At 45.3% G+C, this 22811-nt stretch overlaps 1 protein-coding gene across 1 annotated transcript in view; it reads right to left on the reverse strand.

The window, feature by feature from the left end:
• Nucleotides 1-16820: 16820 nt before the first annotated feature.
• The window catches only part of SCUBE2 (signal peptide, CUB domain and EGF like domain containing 2), a 41689-nt gene continuing 35698 nt past the window's right edge, over nt 16821-22811 (reverse strand). The window contains exons 18-22 of the mRNA XM_065635680.1: nt 22521-22682; nt 21126-21323; nt 20407-20559; nt 19221-19300; nt 16821-18353 (exon numbers count right to left, since the gene is read on the reverse strand). Of these exons, the coding sequence (XP_065491752.1) occupies nt 18201-18353; nt 19221-19300; nt 20407-20559; nt 21126-21323; nt 22521-22682 (746 nt within the window). The 3' untranslated portion in view covers nt 16821-18200. The remainder of the gene's footprint in view (nt 18354-19220; nt 19301-20406; nt 20560-21125; nt 21324-22520; nt 22683-22811) is intronic.

Genomic DNA, 22811 nt, shown 5'->3' on the forward strand with positions numbered 1-22811 from the left:
TGCTTTATAACCGGAGCCGGGTGACGTTTGGAGAGCAGCAGGTACTCCTGCCAGCGCTGCCGGCTGAAGGAGGGGTTGGGCACGTTGCAATACGTTGCACAGACAACGGCGGGTGAGCTCAGGCTCGGTCGAAGGGAATAAATCAGTGCAGTTCCTCCTCGCTGCCTCTCCTTAAAGTGAGATTAGCTGCAGGCATCTGATGGCTCTCAAAGCCCCTCGGCGGCCTCACGGGCAGAAAAGAGAGCGCCGGAGCACCGCCGGTGCTCCGGCGCTCTCTTTTCTGCCCGTGAGGCCGCCGAGGGGCTTTGAGAGCTGCAAACAGCCCTTGGAGCAAGCACATCTCCCAGCCAAACTCTGCAGGCAACAGCTTTTTTTGGGCTGGACAGGGAGTCTGAAGTGTCACGGCAGGTGACAGCTGCCCAGCAGCCAGATGGTCCTGGATGCTGCTGCCCCACGGGGCTGCGATGATGCAGCCCCACACGGATTGTGCAACTGGCCACGGCGAGGTTTGCTACCTTGTGCCTGGGGCCAGAGGGATTAGGGCAGGCTCTGGGTGCCACTGGTCTCACCAAAGCACTGTAGGCACGGATCTGCATTGTCACTGTCTACTCAAGTCACCAGGAAGAGTAAGAACTGTCAAGAAAATTGTCCCAGCCAAACTGGGCCACTCCAAATGTGGTTTTATGCAGGGTTTCTATATCCATTAAATGTTTAGGTACAGCACAATTTGACTAATCACTAGTATCCACACTACTGATTATTAATCAGAGCCAAACTTTGCAAAGCAACTACAGTTTTGCAGCATTCTTAATGCTTGTCTATTGGTCCAGATGTCCCTGGAGTCAGTCTTGCTATAGTTACTTATCTCTGATGCCAAACGATGCTGGGAGACTTTCAAAGACATGTTAGAAGGGCTGGGATGCTGGTGTTATCTTGGTTGTCCAGGGGTATTTGTTATCCTTCATAGGCAGCTCTAGGCTTCCAAGAAAAAAAATCCTTGTTTCTGGGGCCAGGCCAGCCTTTAGTTTGTTTTGCTTAAGCCTGAACAATACGAAAGTCTCCAGTAGAATTCCACTACTTCATTACATTACAGGATATAATGTGAACTAATATATGTTGACAGACTTAATACACTTTCATACTATAAAGCCTGACTGACATAATAGTTAAGGAAGAGGATTTTCTTAACAGGACTCACAGCACACGTAGGTTTCTTTCACTACAATAGTGAATTTTTAAGTAATACATAATCTCTCACCAGAGAGAAACACTTTTTGTTTATTTATTTTTTTTTCCCAGAAGGGCCACACACTTTCAGCAGCGCAGCTCGGGCAGCAGGCATTCACCTGAACCTTTCACTTTCCAAGTAATTCACTGCAAGAAATAGGTGAGGAGAAAATGTAGCTCCACCTCAGGAGAGACAGTACAGATCTGGAAACACCCCACGTGGATTTGGTTCTCGTTAAACTAACAGACACCTTTGATGCACAAGACAAAGCACAAGAAAAGCAGAGCTTAGACCAGGATTTAGGCTAAGCCTGATTTCCAGGGTGCTCCTAACCTTTGGGAGGAGCTGGGGTGCTGACCTGACTTTGCTCTCCCCTATCAGTGCAGCCCGGAGTCACTTTCTGCTCATCAAGATGCCATCAGCCTTTGGCCAGCTTCAGGGAAACACTCCTGTCTCTGGCAGGAAAAGGACAGAGGAGGCCAGGGAAAAATACTTCGGGAAGAGACCCAAAGTAATGTAGGACAGAGTGGAAAAAGAGGACTTTCTCTGAAAGCAGCCAAGCAAAGACATTCCCCTTGCAGCAACTGAGACATATAGAAAAAAGCCCAAGTGAAAGTAATGAGAACGCCAAGCAGGCAGATTTGCTTTAAAACGCAGCACCGGAGTTTCTCCTTCGTCCCGGACAGCATCTCCCTTCCCTGTATCTGCTGCGGAGCCCTGAGCGGGGCCGGGACCAGCAGGACCTGGCAGCGGTGACCTGCGGCCGGTCCTGCCCGCTCACCGCCACCCTGCAGCGGTGCAGCCCTGCAGCCTTTAACCAGCCACCTGCAGCTTCGTCTGGGCACATTTTAAACGTAAAGCTTCGGTGGCAGGAGGGCGCTGAAGGCTGACAGCAACCCCTTTGCAGGGGGATGTCTGCACCCCCAGAATCCCGGCATTCCACACCCCTGGCCCCTTGCAGGCCCTGCACCCCTGGCACCCCACAGCCCTGGTCTCTTGCAGCCCCGCGCCGCACAGGGGCAGCGGTGCTGGCACCGAGCAGGGCTGATGCCGTCCAGGCTGTGGCGATGCCACAGCAGAAACACTCTGCAGATGAGCAGCATTTACATCTGAGCTCTGCAGCCGCAGTCAGACTGTATATACATTCAGCCCCTTCTCACAAGACCTGGGAGAGAGGGAAATATCAGATGAGAGTGCAGAATGCAATAAAACCCAGACCCATTTCTTCACAGCTGCACAGAAAGGCCGTTACACTTGAGGCAGCCTGAGCTCAGTGAGGGTGTTGGTGTGCAGAAGGATACCCGGGATGACAGTCTGAAGGGGGATACTACGTTTTCACCCCACGCTAACTCGACTCATTACATTACAGGACCATTGTTCCAATATGGGCAAACATGCTCTGGGAGGATAAAAGCACCTTATTTTTCACCTTGGGAGCTATTTGGCACTTATCCAGCTGATTAAATAAAGATGGATGACTACATCCGTGCTCTCCCAAAGGCAAGGAAGCACAGAAGAAAGCAGAAGGACTGCCAGTGAAACCAGGAGATAATTTTTAACATAAAAGCTCCACAGAGGAGCGACACTCTGGCTGGCGCACTAGCAAATGCCCAGCCAGCTCTGGCTTATGGCAGGCAGAGTAAAGCTGCAAGAGCAGGTGGAGCATGAAAAGCCCTTCTCATACTGCAGCTCCAAGACTGCAGCCTGTGTTTTAATGTAGCAAACATGCATTTTGTCCCAGTCTTACACGTTCATTTCCACTGTGTGTTATAAATGCTCCTTGTGCAACAGATCAGCCAAAAATCTGCCCAATGCTCAAGATCAATAAACGAAATAAAGTCTCTAATTCCCCTCTTGATTTTTAATCCTGGGAGAGAGGAAAGTGGGAGGAGCAGTAAGTCATCTGCTCAAATTACTCAGAATCCACACTGAAAGAGCAGCTCAGTTTAGGTGCTTTGAACCCAGTGCTTGACTTCAGAATTGGTTCTTTGTTTGTGACAGATTATCCAGGGCTGTCACCCCCCTTTTCCTCCCCCCACCATGCCGTGTGTCCAAATCGGAGACTGGTCTGTGCATGTTTCTCTGCACAGCATAACATCAAGGCTGATGTCAAGAAAAAGGTTTCACAGGGCTGCAGTGGAGGACAGACTTCCCACCTGGAAGGAATAGCCCTGCCCTCTAGGACAAGTTGGCTCTGCCAAAAAAGCCGAGATGCCCATTGCTGCCACATGGACCGCCAGTATATGCTGAGGACACCTGGCAGATGCTGGGGACAGCACGTGAAGACCAGCACGTGGCCCCGGTGGCTACCGGCAAAGCTGCCGCACTTCTGAAGCGGGCTCAGCCCTGTGGCCAGGGCACATGTTGGCCCAGCAAAGCCGAGGAGAGGGCTGCTTTTGTCCTCAGTTTCCAAACCCGCTGCAAAGAGAAAACAGAGGACACGCTGCTGTCCCTGGCCTTTTCAATGTGCCCTTTGCCACCACAGGTGGGGACAGGGGAAGGCAGCCCCCGTGGAGGCAGGGGAGAGGACACGCAGCACCGGGGAGCTTGTTAGCCATCGTCCGCAGACAACGAAGGAACATGGGTCCCTGCTGCAGACACAATTTGCTTTACATGTGATGTAAACTGACTGAGCTAAGCCCCAGCAATTTTGTACTCCCATTTACAGCTGATTTAGACCAGCTTAATAGCCAGTCACACTTGCAGCTTAACCAGCGTAAGGAAAGAAAAGCTGCGCTCTTCTCTGGATGGAAGGGAAAGCAGCAGCAGGCAGAGCAGGAAGAGGGTAGGTCTTTTTTTTTTTTTTTTTTTTTTTCTCCTTTTTTTCTTATTTCTCATCTTTCCTTAAAAAGAAGTGATGTTAGTGGTTGCCATATCCTGAAGAGATGCAGACATGCCCCAGAAAACTCAGAAGAAAGGACAGAGTTGTATAATTTAACAGAAGCAGCAGCAGGGGCAAGAGTCTCAGAAAGAATAATTTACCTCAGTGCAAAGAGAAAACTTCAGATAAAGAGTCAGTTTCCAGAAGGAAGACTGTAAAGAGCTCAAGAAAAAGAAACCATAATAACTGATGCAGAAAAATAAGTTGTGCTGTCCATCAGTGCAGGATATGTACAGGTCAGTTCTAGTATACTCAGACAAATCACTGCAATAATTTGGAGACTAGAAAAAAATATTTTTCTAAAAATGTTGAATACAAAAATGCAGAAGGATTTAGTGAGCTTCTTAATCATCATTTGTAGCAACACAAAGACTACAGATAGATGTGGAAAAATCCTATGAGTTACAAAAGTAGAACCAGGTTGAGATTCCCCAAGATGCGGCCCATTTTGTACAGTAACTCCATACCCACCATCTGTGTTTCCAGTGCTGCCCAAGAGAAAGGACCTCCTGGGCTGGGATATGGGCCCCATCACAAGCACAAGCACTCCATGGAGACAGCTGTTCCTGTGGCTGCTCTCCCTATTTACCCTGGGTGCTGCTCCAACCTCCTTTCCCCCTGTGCACGTCCTATGTGGTACATGAGCTGGTGGCAGCAGATACGGAGTGGGACACTGGTGACACTGGGAGAGGAATCAGAGATGGTACAGCTTCTCATAGGAGACTGAGCTGAATTTATCTGTCTAGTTCTTTTCATACAGGGAGACAATGGGTGGATGATAGTTTCAGGAACACAAAAACTGTATGTGTCAAACTGAGAGATTAAAATGGCAAGTCGTGCAAGAGCTCCCTTTATTTTTCCTGTTTTAAAGAATCTGAAACACGCTTCTAAAAAAAAAAAAAAAGCACAGGAAAAGTAGGTCAAGGAAGCAAATGGTACACTTCCTAGTGTCTTCTATTGCACACCTCAGTGACAGCCGACTCCCAGCTAGGAGCTATTTGTGGCTGGTGGAGCATAAGAACAGGTCCTGCCTCTGGATTTTGCAAAGCCACGCTGGTAACTGTGCTGCACTGGGAAAATGGGCTGAGCCCCTTCCAGGTCCCACATGAGACAGAAGCAGCTGTGGGTTCCATGTGCCAGCAAAGCGACAAGTAGAGGATTTGAAACAGGGTGCCAAGGGGAAAGGGAGAAGCTGGCAGGTGACTTGCCAAGCACTGGGGAAGGGATAAAAAGACAATACCTATGGGGGATGGCATGGGGGACAGAAAGCTTGGCCTCTCCCCACATCCACATCACAGAACCACATCATTTCTGTTCACAAGTGGGGGAAAATGGGGCTGATCTTGCCCCTGGCATCACTCACTGGCTGGTTTCCTCCAAGACAAGATCAGAGCACAACTCAGAAGGTGCTGCTGCTATGAAACCAGCTGCACACACAAGCACAGACATGGCCACTGGGTCTTTCAGAGCTTTCCAAGTTGCTGAAGACACCTGGGAACTTTCCTCTCAAGCAAAAAGACAAAGTCTTATCTCTGTCTCTCCCAAAATGTCCCTTGCATGGCCTTCTTCAGGAACTCCACCTGGGCAGGTGGGCAGGAAATGGTGTATGTAGAGGGCAGGTGACATTTCTCCCCAGTAAGTAACCACACTAAGCTCTGTTTATGTTGTACAACAGTGAGATTATTCCAGCATAAAATTTTCAAAATGATTAATTTTAAGAAACATCAATGCATGCTAGTTCTCACCCTCCCACATGTATGCTAGAGTTGAACTGCAAATATTTATTTTGAAGTAAGCTACACATATATTCAAAGTGCCAACCATAACTACATCATTCAGACTTCCCAAGCCTCAGGGGATTTCACTTCCCCTCCTGTCCTGCAAAAGGCAGCTTGTGTGCCGACGGCTTCCTCTGCTGCTGGGGCATTCCACACCGTAAATTTTACATTCAGGTCATTAAAGATATAGGAGGGATTTTGTTAAGGTTAAAACAGCGTGAGTCATTTCACACTACACAAACACCATTTTCCCTCTCCTTTTTAAACTTTCCAGGAGCCTGACACCCAGGAGCAGTAGAGCCAGTGGCACACAGGAATGCCGCAGCTGCTCAAGATCTCTGAGCTCTGAAAGGCAGGAGGAAGAGGGCGCTGCTCTTCTTCACATCGGGTCCTGCCTCAGCCCAGCAGGAACTGCTAAGAAGTAACAGGGAGCCTGTTGTTGCTCCCCAAAATGCACAGGGATGGCAGGGTGAGATGCTGGCTCTAAGGGGTAGGAGAGGGCAGGGAGACCCAGGAGACAAAGGCTCACAGCTGGGTTCTACAATGAAAAAGCCTGTATTTAAAAATCAAGCAATGTGGCTGGGATGCCCTGGCTCATCCCAGAGTCAATCATGGATGTTGTGCAATAGCCAGATTCAGTCTCTTCACAGACCCAGCTCAGAGCACCTGGGCAAAATAGAGCTTGACAGCAAACTGTAAAAACCAGAGCTTCAGATGGTACCTAACAGATGTGCTGAGCTGAACAACAACCCCCTCCTCTCCCCACTCCCACAAGGCTGCTGCCTTAGTTTTGCTGAGTCTACTCCCCCTGACTTCTTGAAATAGTTCACAGCCACTCCTAACGAAAGGGTTATGGACTCACCACATCAAGGCAGCTCCGAGATGCTTTCACTGTCATTAGCCTTTGGACTAATGACACCTAAAACCGACAATATCTAAGACACCAATAAACAGCCATTGCAAGAGCAAGAACAGCACCAAATTTGCTCCAATAGAGATAAACCATTGTCTTCACACACACCACAGCACCCCCCCCCCAAGTATTTTCCTTGCCCCATCAGCAATTTTCTCACTTTCTTGGGACAAAGCCTATACACAGCACCCATTACAAAGCCCCATTTATGCTAGCAGCCAGCAATCTTTCAGTGTTTTATGGACACAAAGGAGTCCATTCTTGGTCTAAATACTCCAATACAATAATCCATTTCTATCCACCAGTGCACTTCAGTACCTGCTCAAATGCTTTGCTGAACTGACATTACAAGCAAACAACTCTCTGGGCAAAACTCCTCCCCAGCTTGGTGAAAAGTCACTCCTTAGTACGCAAAATATCAGTCTGCACACTAAATCGCGTGGGATATTTGTTAGACCAATGATAATGAAGCAAAGCCTTTTTAGTGCTCAATGTATACATTACCCTGGGAAACTTAGGAGATCTGTGTTTGCTTTTACATCTGTGTGGTTAATTAATCATAAGGCAGCTAGCCAGATTTTCCCTTGAGTCAACGCTTTGAACATTAGTGGAGATGCAGTGGAGATACATGATGCCCAGAATGACATCCATGCCTAGCTACAGTTGTGGAAGTAGTTTACTAACCTGATCCTAAATTGGCAGCAAGACGTTTTAAATATTTACCCATCGATTGCTGCAAACATGGAACAACAATAGGTTCTCATTTTCTCCCTTCTACTATATTTTTAAACAAATTATTCTCGGAAACAACTGGCACCATGAGTAGGTGCCCACAATGGGCCAGGAGAAGACCACATCACATTGATTTTCCACTGGGGTCTAAAAAGTGCCTTGCTTCCCATTACGCAAGGTGGTTATGTCCAAGGTTATCTTCCCCATAACCCCATGCCTTCATCAGTGTGAAATACACGTTGGCTCCAGGAAAAAGGATGTTGCGCCATGGAAGTGTGTGAGGCCACAGACTCAGCACTCTGCCCGCACCACAAAGCGACAGGACCGAAGTCATTGCTGAAACTTTTTAAAATCTCTTCTCTTTGGGTGACAAGTTTAGAGCTGGCAATGAAGTGTCCAGGCATAGTGAAGCACAGGTATTTATTCGCAAGCTCCTTGCCACAGTGGGGGGAACTCTTAGGCCTGAAAGGAGTTATGCAAACCTTTTAAAAGCTCTCCGCTTTTTCTCGCTTTCTAGCTAGAGAGCTTTCCTCTGCCCAAGTATAAATCTGCCGCAAAGGTATTTCTCATTCCAGACACTTTGGAGTGGTATGGTTCCTGAATAGCAGTACTTCGGGAGAGAGATGGGGAGCTACTCAGGCAAGCTCTCAGAAATTTAGCTCCCAGAGAACACAAAACTCAGAACGTAATTTAAAACCAAGAAAAAAAAAAAAAATTTATCACTTTGTTTCCGGAACAGGACTAGTACAGGTCAGCTCTGAAACAGTATTGCTTTTCCAAAGGTTCCCATATGGCATACCCAGTTTACCAGGTGACGGTGACAAAAATGACAGAGTATCTCCAGTGACGAATGCATTGAACAGAATTAGAATTTCCCAGCTCTTTTGCAAAAGCCCTGAGAACAGGTGCTTGCTTCAACCAGTGCCAATATAGGATTCACTGAGGAACAACATTCTTACTATACTTTTTAAAAGACTGACTGTGAACCTCTTCTGCCTCTACCAGTTAAAGGGGTATTCATAGAGGGATTTTGTTTGACTAATATTTCCACCTTCTTATGGAGCTCAGATCTAAGACAGCTTTGCACCCCTCCTTCAGAGGAGAGGAAGAGGGGATAGGTTGTTTTGTATTGGTTCTCTATCAAGTCTGGAATCGCTCTGGTTTCCCAGCTGACCAGTTCAATGAACTCAGCATTTGAATGCTTCGAGTTAAAAAAAAAAGAAAAGTATTTTATCTAAATTTTGGAACATAAAGCATTTAAATCCTGAGTTCATCAAATGTATCTAAATATCTTTATTTTGCAGCTTTAAGATAAATCAAAACCCAGCCTAAGATATTTTACAGTATCCATTTAAGATAAAAATATGATTTACACCAACATTAGAGAGGAGGTCACCTCAGTGTTAGTCAAACACAGGATCTCTCACCTCTGTGGAGCTGTTATGTTTATTTTATGAAGTCAAGACTCCAACACTCACAAGTGCTGCAAGTATAAGTGAGCTACCATTGTATCCCTCTCCACATTGCACATGCAAAACTGCAGTAACTCATAATGGGTAAGATTTAGTGAGACATGTTACTGGATACTCAGTGCTAATATTTGCTAACGCACAGAGTCGTCAACAGTACTTCAATGTAACTCTCCAAACACAGAGGTTGTGTTTGCCATGTTGTGGTTTGGTTAAATATCTCCACCTTCAAGTCTAGTCAACTGAAAGATACTTCAGCTCGCACCATGTCTGAAAAGGAAGCCAACTGTCCCGGGAGAGCGGGAGCGTGTGCACCGCGGGTACGGACGGTGAGACACATGGTGCTATTGATTACCTGTGCTTTGAGGTGTTTCTGCCCTGCCTTGGGTATAACTTACCGCAAGATCATCTGTCCAACCACTGGTAGGAGTGTCAAGCTGTGATTGAGCTGAGCAGCCTCCCCTGAAATGATGGAGTAAATCAGCAGCTGATTATGCACACCATTTTATTTTCAAAGACAAATGTTCAGAGTGCATTATTGACATCTGTAAGAACTGAGTCACGAGAGGGATGGGGTCAGGCAGAGTGCCAGAATCACTCTCTGTTCTCAGAAGTAAATCACAGCAACTGAAGTTACACATTCACAGCCCATTTCCTCCAGCTTCCTTTGAGGTTTATTCTGCCTGGAAATCAACAACTTTCAACCTGCACATTTCATCACTACCCTGTTTCCCCCAAAATAAGACAGGGTCTTAATTTTTGCTCCAAAAGATGCTTACTTTTCTACATGTATAGCTGCCAGGACACTATTTAAATTCATTTTTTAAATGAACTGTAACTAGGGCTTATTTTTGGAGTAGGACTTATATTTCGAGCATCCTCAAAAATCCTGAAAAATCATGCTAGGGTTTATTTTTGGGGTAGACCTTATTTTTGGGGAAATAGGGTAGTAATTTGGAAAAGAAGGGAGAAAGGCCTTGACTGATGGTCAGAATTCAGTTTAGAAGAGAGTCTCCTCCCACTGCAATCTGAAGAAGTAACGACTTCTGGCCCAGCAGCATGGGTCTTCCTAGCCCCCCTATTTGCATTTTGTTAAAATAGAACAATGCAAAATATAAGGTCATTTTAAAAAAATCACTCCCTCTTCTTCAAAGAGACTGATCAGTGGCAGTGGCTGGGACCAAGAGTTGCTAAACAGAGAAAATCTGAATTGTGTATTTTGGCTAACGGTGCCAATGCCCTCAGAAATGCTGCCTGGAGCTCCTGTTACAGCTGCCCAGAAGAACATTTCACTCCTTGGTGCATGTGTCCTGTGCAGAGTTGCCAGCGTAGTGGGAAATATTCCTTCAGATTCCACCACAGCTGCTGAAGCCAGCCCAAGACAGAAAGACGCTTCTCCTCGGTCCGTCTGTGCAGGAAAACACAAGCACACCATGAGCTGCGGGGTTAACGAAGCCCTCAAGTTTCAGCAGGCTCTTTGGCTTAAGCCTCCTGCTACAGAAGACCAACCCAAAGCCTATGGTTGTTTGTCAGCATGGGTTTCAACAGCTTTTTTAAATTTCTTAGGGCCACGTGCTGCCCTCTCGTGGGGAGCCCCACGGCTGATACCCCACTGCGCTGGCACAGCCCCAGACAGTGCAACCAGGGCAGGCAGCAGGGAGCTGTGGTCTGCCAACAGCCCCAGGAACAGCAGCTTCATGTGGGCCATCACAACCTATGCCTCATTATCACAGCTCCCCCGGTCCTCAAAAATCTATTTGAGCTCGTCCCCAATGTGCCAAGGAAGAATGGACCCTGCGAGGTGTCTGAGGGAGGAACAAGGCTCTAGGCTCTTATCTGAAGGTGTGCCAGAGCACCTGCCCACAGCACCCCTAAGCCAGACCATTTTCTGCATCAGACTTTTCTTCTCCATTACTGCATGTGGAAACACATCCTGCTGGGACAGAGAGCTATGGGCCTTTGTTATCCACTGCAATAGCGAATGGTCAAGTTGGACACGTGTTCTGACAGAGCTGGGACGTGTATTTGTAATGCGCTTATTTCAGCATTGCTGCATCCACCGTATCGTGCCACAGGCCCTGGCCGAGCTGCTTGCTGGACTAGCCGAGGAAGACAGCAATGCCTGCAGTGTTGAGTGTTCAGTTCCTAGAGCTAAGCTTCCTCCTTGCACTGAATGAAGTTGCTGTTCTCAGCATGGATGAGCCTTTTCAAGGTTTTATTTTTGTAAGTTGGCTGAGAGAATTAGCACCTACAAGAGCCGGGGCGCAGTAGTTATGTTATGTAAGCCAGACAGGCCCCCTGAGCACTTTTCTGCCAGTCCTGGTTTTAATAACTGGTACCTCACAGCTTTTCCACACAACTTCTCCTTCACACCAGCGTTACACCGGTAACAGCAAACTGGGGGCCACCCAAATTCACGAGCGGGGTTGTGTCACAGTCAGGCTTATCAGCTGGACACGCAGATGCCGAATTCCCGGTTTTCTGGAGTGCTTTCTTAATTTCCACATTAAACTCCAGAAAAATCATGATCCCCTCTCTTACCCCAAACCGCTACGCATGGCTCCAGGCAGCAACTCCAGAAGCCAGCTGAGCTGGCGTTTTGCAACAGGTCTTCCAACTGGTGAAGGGACGTGCAGCTACAGAGCCTGGTGACAAAGAGGGTGTGAGGCAGATGCCAGTGCTAACGCAGTGACCAGCAGCACCCAACCTCTGCCTCTAAATGCAGAGCGAACTGCGTGGCTCCCTGCTGCACCACACTGACAGCAAACGGTGCACAACTACAGGACTTTTGGTACCTAGAAATGCAAATGTGAGGTGTGTTTGAAGCCTCATTTGCTCTTTTGCCTAACTCCAACTCTTTCCTGGTGTTTTGGGAGCGTGTAGATGGACACAGAAAACCGCAAATAACACTCGCCCAGCCTTGCAGGTCCTGCAGCAGCCCCTGAGGGCTGCCGGCACACCAGTGAAGAGCCAGCAGGCTCCTCAGCAGTAATGCCGGCCAGCACCAAGTGCCCCATGATGTCCTCACCCCATGCTGTCTGCTCCCTGCCCTGCCAACTCTTTTACACCTCTCTAAGGCTCCCAACTTCCAAGAATTCCTTGTCTCATCCTGAGCAAGCTCTGCTCCTCACCAGGCACCCATGAGTAGAGCCCGCTGTGCCCACCCTGCCCGACATCCCAGTCCTCCCAAGTTTACATCCTGGGCCAGCTTGCTGCTTTTTTTAAAATTTCACCCACTTTTTCTGCTCAAGATCTATATTTTTTGCATTCTCCTTTCGTGACAGCTGTTGCATGTATGGCTCTCTTATTGTCAAATACATAATACATATACACACACACCCCCCTACATGTGTGTATTTGACATACCTCTACACTTCTCCATCTCCTGAACTTATTTCCAGATAGAGATTCTCCATCCAACTCATATCAAGGCTCCTGTACATGCTTAGTATTTTGTTACATTTCTTCTGGCACAGTAAGTGAGGAAAAAAATACACAAACCCCCACACTCAGGCTACCACTGCTATATTTGATTCTGGAACAAAAGATAAAGCTTTCTCTAAACATAGTTAAGCATAAACTTGCTCTGTACATAAGTGTTTCATGGATGATTGTAGTGTTCTTGGTATAACATGAAACACTTGAAAAAAGAACTACTAAACAACAAACTGCATTTCAAGTGACCACTTCAGAATATTTCACCTTCCAGTGCAACTTTTTCTCTGATTAAAACCATGAACCCCTTATTTTGTGATCCCTAGAATCAAGACAGATGGGAAATGTCATGGCACATGATTAATATCCAGGTTTGTAAGTCTACATTGCCTATTGAATAAACTTCCTAGTGAGAAAAAAGAGGCTTCGGTTGCATTAGATCAAGTTTAGCAGCTAGCCAGTATGACAGTTTCCTTAGTGAATTCTATATTTATACACACGTTCAATAAGGGAAAAGATTTCAAGTTTGTGTTTTCTTACCTGTTTTTTTCATTGTGTACTAAGCAGGCTTTACTACATGGACTTCAAAAAACTTCACTATTCAAAATGTGTTTAATCAGAGCAACAGCTGCACTGAAATGTATATTTAAACAGAGAAAGATTTTTTTTTCTTTTTTTTCAACACTTAAAGTGGTTTAATAAGATACTTTAAAAGAACAACATGGAAAAAGTCATACGTAATTTGCACTGACTTGGATGAAAACTAGATGAACTTACCTTCTGAGAGCGGAGTCTGTCTCCTGAACGCATTAATTCCTCCTGTTTTCCCCACAGGTGTTATATTTGCATCCCTGCTCACAGATGTTCCACAGTGACAGCAGAACGCATGCTATGAAATGCAGAGCTCCACAACAGAGAGTGAAAATCTGCCTATGAGCAAAAGAACTGCTCAAACTAAATGGGCAGTAATAAAGTGCATTGCAGGACAGGTTGGTTCCAGGGATGTTTAGAAACAAAACTGTTTGTACCCGCCCTGAATTTGGCTCAAGTTCTTAAAGAAGTGGTTGTCTGTCTCCTCTAGCAGCAGCCTTGCACAAGCAAAGTCCCAGTCCCAGTCACTTTGCACACCCAAAAGTCCCAGTCAGAATTTCAGCTCCCACTGTTCAGGGAGTTCACAAGATAGTTCATATTGACATTCCCTGCCCCAGAGGGTATCTGAGCGCTCATGTGTCCATCACTGCAACCCAGCATGTGACAGCATTCACAATATTGGGAAGAAATAAGTAAAACACAGTTTTCTGCTGTGATTACCCTGCAGTCATCATACTTTGCCATGACCTCTGTATTCCTGTATGTCATTTACTTTGCTCTCTTTTCCATATAAACCAATGTCAGATTTTTTCCAGCTAACAGCTGAATTAATACAGTTGGATCTTCCAAAACTGCACCAAATAAACCTGGATGGCTACATTCAGTTTGATACAAATCAGTCCCTGTCACTATGACGAAAGGAAGGTAAGGGTCAAAAAAAAAAAATTGAATAAATGAAGGAGAAGATATTGGGATTATTTTCATAAAAATTTGATATATTGACTACAACTAATAATCTCAACCAATATCACAGAAACAAATAGAGAAAAACAGTATTAAAAATTACTATAGATCAAGTCATTTATAATTTCCCGTGACCTAATTCTATTTTTTAATTTCAAGAAATTAAATCAGCAGATTTAATGAAAAGCTCTCATGAAACTGTGGTGTGATCTTAAAAATATTCTGGGAACTTGTGTCTTAACACAGGCTTTTACCTTATTGGGGTTTTTTGGTTTATTATTTTTAAGTTTAAACAAGGAGGTTTGGGGGTTGGGTTTTTTTGGTGTTGTTTGTTTGTTTGTTTAAGAAAAAAACCAGATTAATCTACAAAGTAATAAAATACTTTGAAGTTACTTTAAGTAGTTTATTCTGTTTTCATACAGCTGCTTACAACGGGCCAATTGACTCCAGCTCATCATATAGGAGATATTTTTAGCATAATTATTAGAATTATTACCAGGATAATTCTGATATTATACTAGCCAGAAATCTGTGCATCACTAAATGTATGAGGAATTCTATGAGTATAGATGCAGGCTAATACTATATTACATCAAACAGAATTGTAAAGTAAGCAGGTGTTCCCAGGATAAAGTCTATCAGATGTGAGATAACTTGCCACACAACCATTAATTTTGTCACAAAACTATTATTTAGTATAGCAAAGACAACTAAAAATAGTACCCAAGGTTTTCATGCAACTAAAAGTTCACTGGTTTATTTCTCTTATTAAGAGTAACAGTCTGAAACATTTTACATCAATTTACAATCATGAAAAAGATCCTTATGCTTATCTCATGTAGCTGACATTAAGTCATCCAGTTAACACTAGTAATTATTTCAAAAGTTAAATTCTGTTTTATAAGGTTAAACATTTTTTGAATCATTTGTTGCCAAAATATAACATCAGTCTACAACCACACAGAAAGTAGAAATTAACATTTCTACAGAGCCACTACCATCGCTATGAAGATACAATGCCAAGTGTTACAATGTTCTGCAACAGTTATCACTTCTCCCAAAATTTAAGATGGCAAAAAATTCCCTCTTCACTTTTTACTGCACACACAGGGTCCACAGTAAAAGGGGAAATTTTAATTCATAGTGTTAGATCAAGGGTAACAGAAGTGCTTCCAAGTCATTTACTTTTTATGTAGAAAACTAACAGGGCTGTGGAGCAAAAGGAAGGGCAAGGTTTTTCTCCTCAGCCTGGGCCTGTGCACTGACACACTCGTCTCCTTCCACAGACACCACGGAAATGGCCTGTGCACACGGGGGTGATGGAGGAGCAAAGCTGAGACCCACTGCGCAGACCGAAGGCGAGGCGCTGGTCCCCGAGCAGCCGTGCAGAGCTGCCTGTGAGATGAGGTGCAGCGCAATGAACCCAGAGCTCACATCAGTGACTCGTGCACAGAGCAGGAAATCCCAACTTAACCAATTAAAAATATATGGATGTTTCACAACTTTTGTTGTCTTGAACTGCTGTTGAAACCAATCGCTCTGATTCGTGTGTCGTTCAGCAACACGAAACAGAACTGTTCAGATCTGCAGACTTCTGAGTGGGGAATACAGCAAGAACTGGGTTGCTTCCCATGGCAGAGAGCACACAGATCACAGCAAAGCCACTCTGCTGGGCTTGGCCCAGAAGCTGGCACACCACGGTCCTCTCCTCCCAGTGCCCCACCAGCATGTCTCTAACTTGCCCATGCACCCTGAGCAGAACTGCAGCATCTTGCCCATTTCAAAGTGCCCCATTGCCACACAGGGATGGTTGGGGGGTCGTTGCAACTCACTGACGCATGGCATCTGGCACGGGAAGCCACAAACAGCAGAGAGGTAGGGGCTGTGTAGCCAGAGGGAAACTATCTTGAAATACCTTCCTGGGATCTCACCACAACAGCGCACTTTATCATAGACGTAGCACGCCTATCTCACCACCCTTCCTATTGTTTTGGCATCTCTCAGCCATTCTCCTCACTGATCACACTGCTTCATACCTTCTTCCAGATAACTCCTGTCCTGCCTCCCCACCAAGGCATCACAGACCCTGCTCAGGATGATGCACACCAGCCAGGAATGCACGAGGACCTGGGTTCCTTTCCCTTTGTTCTGCTAGTTGCCCCCCTGCCTCCCTCCTCCCCACCGACCCTGTTTTCTCCCCTTTGCTCCAGGCCTGGCAGCCCTGTTCATGGAACAGGCACTCAGCACCCTGCCACAGGAACCCACCTGCAGCTCTTGAGCAGGAGCACGAGCCCCAGTACAGCCAGCCAAGGGACCATTCTCCCTCTTGGCAGCAACACAAGCCGTTTCCCTCCTCTGCCCAGACCACCGCAACTCTTCCTGGGCAGCAGCAAGGGGAACACAGCATCGCATCACCCCATCCTGAGAGGTTCTGCTCCCAGCTGAGCCTGAGGCCACTGCCCCTTCCCATCACACCATGATCAAACCGTGTCCTCACCACGTGACAGGCTGCACTGCCTCACGTGCCACCAAACAGGGCTGCCATGGCGTGACAGTTCAGCAAGGCTGTGCTTGGCAGTTTCATTTGCTCCTAACAGTGCAGGGAAGAGATTCAGACCCCCGTTCTTGATGAGAGTTTCATCTATCACACTGTGGATGTGGTATTATTCACATAAAACTGTTAAATACCACATACTGATGCAATGAACCCCAGGGAGATCTGATTCCACAGCCTAGGAAAGGGAGCGTTCGTTCTGGCTACACAGCAGAATTTCAGTACCTTTCCTAAGGGGGCGCACAGGGGAAGACTGGTCCCCCTTGCACTGCTCAGCACTGCTAGACACCGAATGATGGAGGTTGTGAGTCCAGCTCTGAATGGCTGGGACTGTGGCCATCTGCCTTCAGCATAGAACACCCAAAAAATACATTACACTGAGGAAACAGTTTGTGCGGCCAGAGGACAGTGATGCAATTTTAGTGTGGACAGAAAAGCACTGAGACAACAAAAACATTTTCATCAACACAGTGCTCCCTACAGGCCCTTTCAGAATAGCCTTCTCTCCTGTAAGAAACACAACCTGAGGAAGAGGACCCAGATTTTGGGAATCTTGAGCAGCATTTCGCCATAGATGACTTTTGTGGCCACGGTCCGGTTGAGGAATATCTTTGTACATCTACTTCTCTCCGGCAAGACAGGGAAAGCAGTTGTTCTCTGCTCAACAAGGTCATTGCAAGGTGCTCAGACAGGATAAGGAACGTAAGAATTAAGGCTCATTTAAGAGCCTTATACAGGTTTAAATGGTAATGTGCAAGAATATAATATATGCAAAGCCTGCATTTAAAATGGGGCTTGTGTGTTCAACTCTAGGTGCTCAGAGGACACCATTTTATACTACTTGGAAGAGCCAACGCCTCATGCTGTCCCAGGTCTATGCGCAGGGAGAGAGCACTGGGTTTTAACAATGAATCTGTTCTGTTTTAACATTTGCAGTCAGCCCAAAGTGGAAGAGTCCAGCAGGTCAGGGTCTCTTTTCCATTACTGTGGTGCCCTGGTTTTATTCTGGTATCAGTCAATTTAAGTCAATAGGTCATTAGCATGAACACAGTGTGATCAAGACCCAGAGCATTCAAACTAATATTCAACCTTTTGCTCATTCCTCTGTATGCCTCGTACAACATGTAGTTCAGAGAAAAATTACACCTTGTGCAATTCTTGGGCTCACTGGTTCAAACTAAAACTACTTCAATCTTAGCTCTGTATTTCCTGCATAGCAAAAGTTAAGAGAAACATCAATCTTGTTCTCACTTTCAGTGAGACCAAACACGAACCCAGCTTTCTTGAGGTAACATGTATTAATGGCAACCCAGAGTTCATCCCAAACCACACTACTTAGCCTGTCTGTCGTCATTAGCTTTAGGAGTTACTGATGAAGCAACAGGGCAGAGCCTTACAAACTTCTGCTCGGCACCACTCAGTTCAGAGACCCATGAAGTATCTGTGGTACCCAAAAGGCATTATCTGGAAAGGAATCAAAATTCTGTTCATCAAAATATTTATATTAGCTAAGAAAGCCAAACTCTGCCAAGAACGGAGCTGGCAAGCTTCCCTGGAGTTTCTCTGCCAGTGTGTGTAACACAGAAAGCAGCCCCACCTACCACAACCCCTCTGTGCATGGCCAGGGCTGGTCAGTTTTTTGAAGTACAGTGCCTACTATTTGTAAGGCCTCAAAAATCTGGAAACTTTGGAGCGCAGCAGCCGAATAAAGGATCTTGGGAACATCTCTCTTGACTCTTGGGCTGTGTACTTGAAGTAGTTCTGTGGATGCGCCAACACATCAAACAATGCTTTTATCAGTTTCTTGTCCTAGAAAAAGGAAAATGGATTTTACAGTAATTCCACAGAGAAGTTAGGATTGTAAAAGATTATGGGAGTTTTACTTTTTACATTTTACATTTCAAGTACTAGTGCTTCAAGGGCTCAGAAACTAGTGGATCAAGGCTGACATTGAGGCCCCAGGGAAATCACTGGAGTTTCACATTTATCGTTGGTGGCACCAGGATTTCTCCCCTCCTCATACTTCAAACAAGAACAGCAAACAAACAAACAAAAAATAATCAACACCAAAACCCACAAAAGAAAGAAACACTGAATCTGATATTCAGCGAAAAAAGGTTCACTTGGGATGACATCCACTCAACCTGCCCTTGCAACTGTCCCCTAACTGAGGTCAGAGAAGCCAAATCAGTCAAAATGATCATTGCAGGGGAGTTGGACTAGATGACCTTTAAATATCCCTTCCAACCCAAACTGTTCTATGATTTTATGATTCTAAATCCACAAAGAGATTTTATTTTGTCGCACAGGGAGGAAAAGCCCTTGCTAATCTACGGGCTACAAGTGACAGGACCAAGTACTTCTAGAGAGATTAAATCCCATGTCCCTCAGTTTGCCCCACCGATTCCTTCTAGCACAATCTATGTGAGGCTCAAGGGGCTATCATCACCATAGAGTTTCCTAGGAGGTCTGATCCACCTTTAATCCCCCTGGACAAAGAGTCTCACATCCATTGCTCTGCGCAACCAGGCTGTGCTGGATTCATCCTGCTTCCCTGAAGAAGCATGCTTCTAGTGCACCAAGGAGCAGATCTGATGTGGAGAAGGATGCAATCTCACTAGCACAAAACAGTGTCATTTTCAATCAAAACCAACATGTTTAGGGGAAGGAATATACCTTAAGTATTTCTTGATGATTTTCAGATGCATAAAGTCTACCGTCCCGAACAATGTCTTCTATTAGTTCTTGGTAATCCTCTATGGAGAATACACAAGAGAGTCATTTGCATGTTCACTTCACTTGCATACTCAGTACCTCCCTTGGTTACACATATAATGGTTAGACATTCTACCCCAAAAGAATCAGGGGTACTTGGCCCTCATATTAGCAGTCAGAAAATATTCTAAATGCTCTTCTGTAAAGAAACTAAAAATACTGTTTACTGTGAAAACAATGTACTCTGCTGAGCTGCTCAGCATCAATCTGTCGAAAGCAAAAGAAATCATAATGTGCCTAGGGTTGTAGAGCATACTGTAACCAAGTAGCCCATTTCAAACCAACCGCACTGCAGAAACTCATCTGTGAATAGCCACAACTTGTGACTTCTTTCTACAGTAAGAAGGGAAGAAGAGAGGGGAGAAGAGAAAAAGAAGAAAAAAAAAAAGAAAAAAAAATGAGGACGTTTTCTTAAAAGGCAAACCCCCAGTCAATCAACACTTGAAATGCCTCGAAAGGAGAGGTCTCCCCTGAAAATAATCCTCTGTTGACAAAACTTTGCAGACCACAGCACGGATGACTCCTTCACAATTAATCCAGTGAGAACAGAAATGTGCCATTTCGTTTTCGCATCACTTATGCCAAAGTGCAAAGCCTTAGTTCCAGTTTTACTCCTGGTGGCTCTGACAAGGATAGGGTGAAACTCTTGCCCCTCACGTTTCTTTTCTAGATAGGTATTTTGCTATCTGGTATGAGATTACAGATGATAGCAGCAACACAGTAAATCAAAGGCACTTGGGCTCTGCCCAGTTCCTAACTGGGGGCACCCTGCTGCCACCTGAAGCAACTTGGAACTGGGAAGGCACAAAAATGCATAAAACCCAGATTCTGTCTCTGAGCTCTGCATTTTGCACGTCAGAGCTCAGAATCCCAGGTCTTTGTTTAGGAAGACTGGAAATACAGTGGCACTTAAGACTGCAGTGCAACGCAGAGTTCCTTAAACTAGGAAGCAGCTACTGGAAGTGGTCTCAGAGTGACACGCTGAGAGCGCTCGGTTACCCTGCTGCTTAGTGGGGTCAAGGAGCCCACAAGGAGTTCTGCACCGCTGCAGCTGCACTAGTCCACATCGGCTCAGCTGCATGCTTACCATCATACGTTACATAAGGAATTTGGAATCCTTTGGCACTGTTGCCTTCATTCGACTTGAACTGGATCCACAACTTCTTAGACCTAGAAGTGAAAGCTATAGGGCGTTCGTAGGTTTGGCAGGTTTCATATGTGGTCACTGAGTTGGAAGAAGCTTTCAAAGAAAACACATAATAGGCAGTTATCTGATAGTGCTTCATACTAATGAACAATTACAAAATAAGTTAAACTACCATGATGAGAAATGCTTGCTAGTGTTAAAGAAACTCCTCAAAATGTGGCAGGCCATCCACTAGTGATTTCTTGGTCAAGGAATATTTTCCTTTTTCTTAAAAAACACATCTACTGTTTGATGGACATCCTTATACTAGAAACCGAAACTGTTTATTCACACATCAGGCACTTGTAGGGACTAGCAAGCATCTCCTCTTTCCTAACCCAAGCTAGAATTACTTAGCATAATTCATGACTAGTTAGCTTGAACCATCTACCCCTTCTTGATGATATTTCTCTCAGAGTTCACTGAAACATCATTGCCTTGCACCCTTGCTTCACCTGAACCTATGGAGCAGCATTACCAAATACAATTTCTCAATCTTTCATTTAAAGAACTTTCTGCTCTTAAGTAGAGGCCAGCCAGGCTACATTTAGTTTATGTAAACAGCAACACATGTGAGAAACCTGTGTTGCCGTGTGCCTCAGTAGATATTTCAGACTTACAGCTTTTTCGCATCACCAGGTAGTCTCCACACTCATCTTCTATTGGTAGAAATATTTCTGGAACCACAATCAGAATACGGCGCTTTGGCGGTGGGTTAATATTCCAAGTACACTCACTGTTTGCAGGGTAGTCCCCAGGATAGTTTGGTGATTCAATATATCCAGTGTAATCTCCCAGTTCACCTCCACAGTGCCTATCTGAAAAAGCAACACAGTGTGCAGGACTAGGCAAAGTGAGGTCATCCTACAGCTCTTTCTACAATCACTGTTAGAAATAGTACATGGGCAACAGACACATAAACTTTTCTGTTCCCATCTGATGCAAGTACAGTTCTCTTTGCCAGCTTCACTTCACACTGCTGCCTGCTTCTGCCTTTGTGTTTTAACCAATGCTGAGACATAACAATTCAGACTAGTACCTGGTAACGCAGCAGGTGCATCGACCAAGGCACAGGCAAGCAGCAAGGCAGGCGTAAGAGGACATAAAAATGCTCAAGCAAGGATGCTCCACTTGTTTGTTGCAGACAGAATGGGTTTACAGAAGCACCAGCTGAAGTCTAACTGGATTCTGTGGTGCTCTGCTCAGGCACTGTGCCTGCAGCAGCACAACCCAGGGAGCATAGCAGCCTTTGCTCTACACACTGGCAGTAAAAGAGGGTGAACCCCAGCGCAGGAGCCTGTGGTCCCCACATCTACGTGTGGCACAAGGGTCTGGGCACTACAGCACCGTAACAGTGATGTGTGGGCATGGACATGCCCAGGGAATGGATTATTTGAGAGACATGCAGTTCCCAGAAACATATTTCTATGTATGTGTGTGTGTGTGTATACGTCTGTGTGTATGTGTTTCCAGAGGTTCTTCTGAGCAGTTGCTTCTCTACCCACCATTTTTCCTCTTTAATTTACCCTCAGCTTCCCACACTACAGCTACCATAATCTAGAACAGTGGCTCTCTTTGTAATTGCCTTTCAAAGGTTGTTATGAAGAAGAAATGGTTACCAAAACTATTAAGTTTTGTGAGCAAGCTTCTATTCCTTTTAATAGAAGGGATCATATAATATATATAATAATCAGGGTGCCGAGAACACAAACTCTGTCTGCTGTATCATGGGAGAAAAGATTTAACAGCAAGAACTAGAGTGACCAGCTGGCAAAACACAATCATCACTTACCTTAACAAGAATGATGGAACCACTCTGCAGAAATGGTCTCTCATGGACCTCAGTAAGCCATGTGGGATGAGATGCAGGCAGGCAGCAAAAGAGGAGCAACAGCACTGCTTCTCTCCAAGCTCCCTGGAGCAAAGCTAAATTTTGCCCTTAAGGCCACTATGAATATTAATGGTCCAACCTTTTCATTTGTAACGGATCATCAAAACCATCTTGCTATACTTACTTTTGCACTGTGTTACGTTTGTTGACCCATCAAAATCAGTAGTGGTGTTTCCAGGGCATGAAATGCAGTAATTTTGTCCAAACTCAGGCTGGTATGTCCCAACTGTGCAGCGAATACACCGATGAGTTGTGGTATTATAAAAATGGCCAGGTGAACACTGAACTGGAGAGTAATTAAATATGTAGCATGGTTTAAATATCAGAATATGACTTTGTGCCTTTTTATAGGATTTATTATAATTTCAATAACTGAAATGCCATATTCATAAACTATGAGGGTAATAACGCAGAG

The sequence above is a fragment of the Caloenas nicobarica genome, chromosome 5 (assembly GCF_036013445.1).
Source record: "Caloenas nicobarica isolate bCalNic1 chromosome 5, bCalNic1.hap1, whole genome shotgun sequence".
Lineage (NCBI taxonomy): Eukaryota > Metazoa > Chordata > Aves > Columbiformes > Columbidae > Caloenas > Caloenas nicobarica.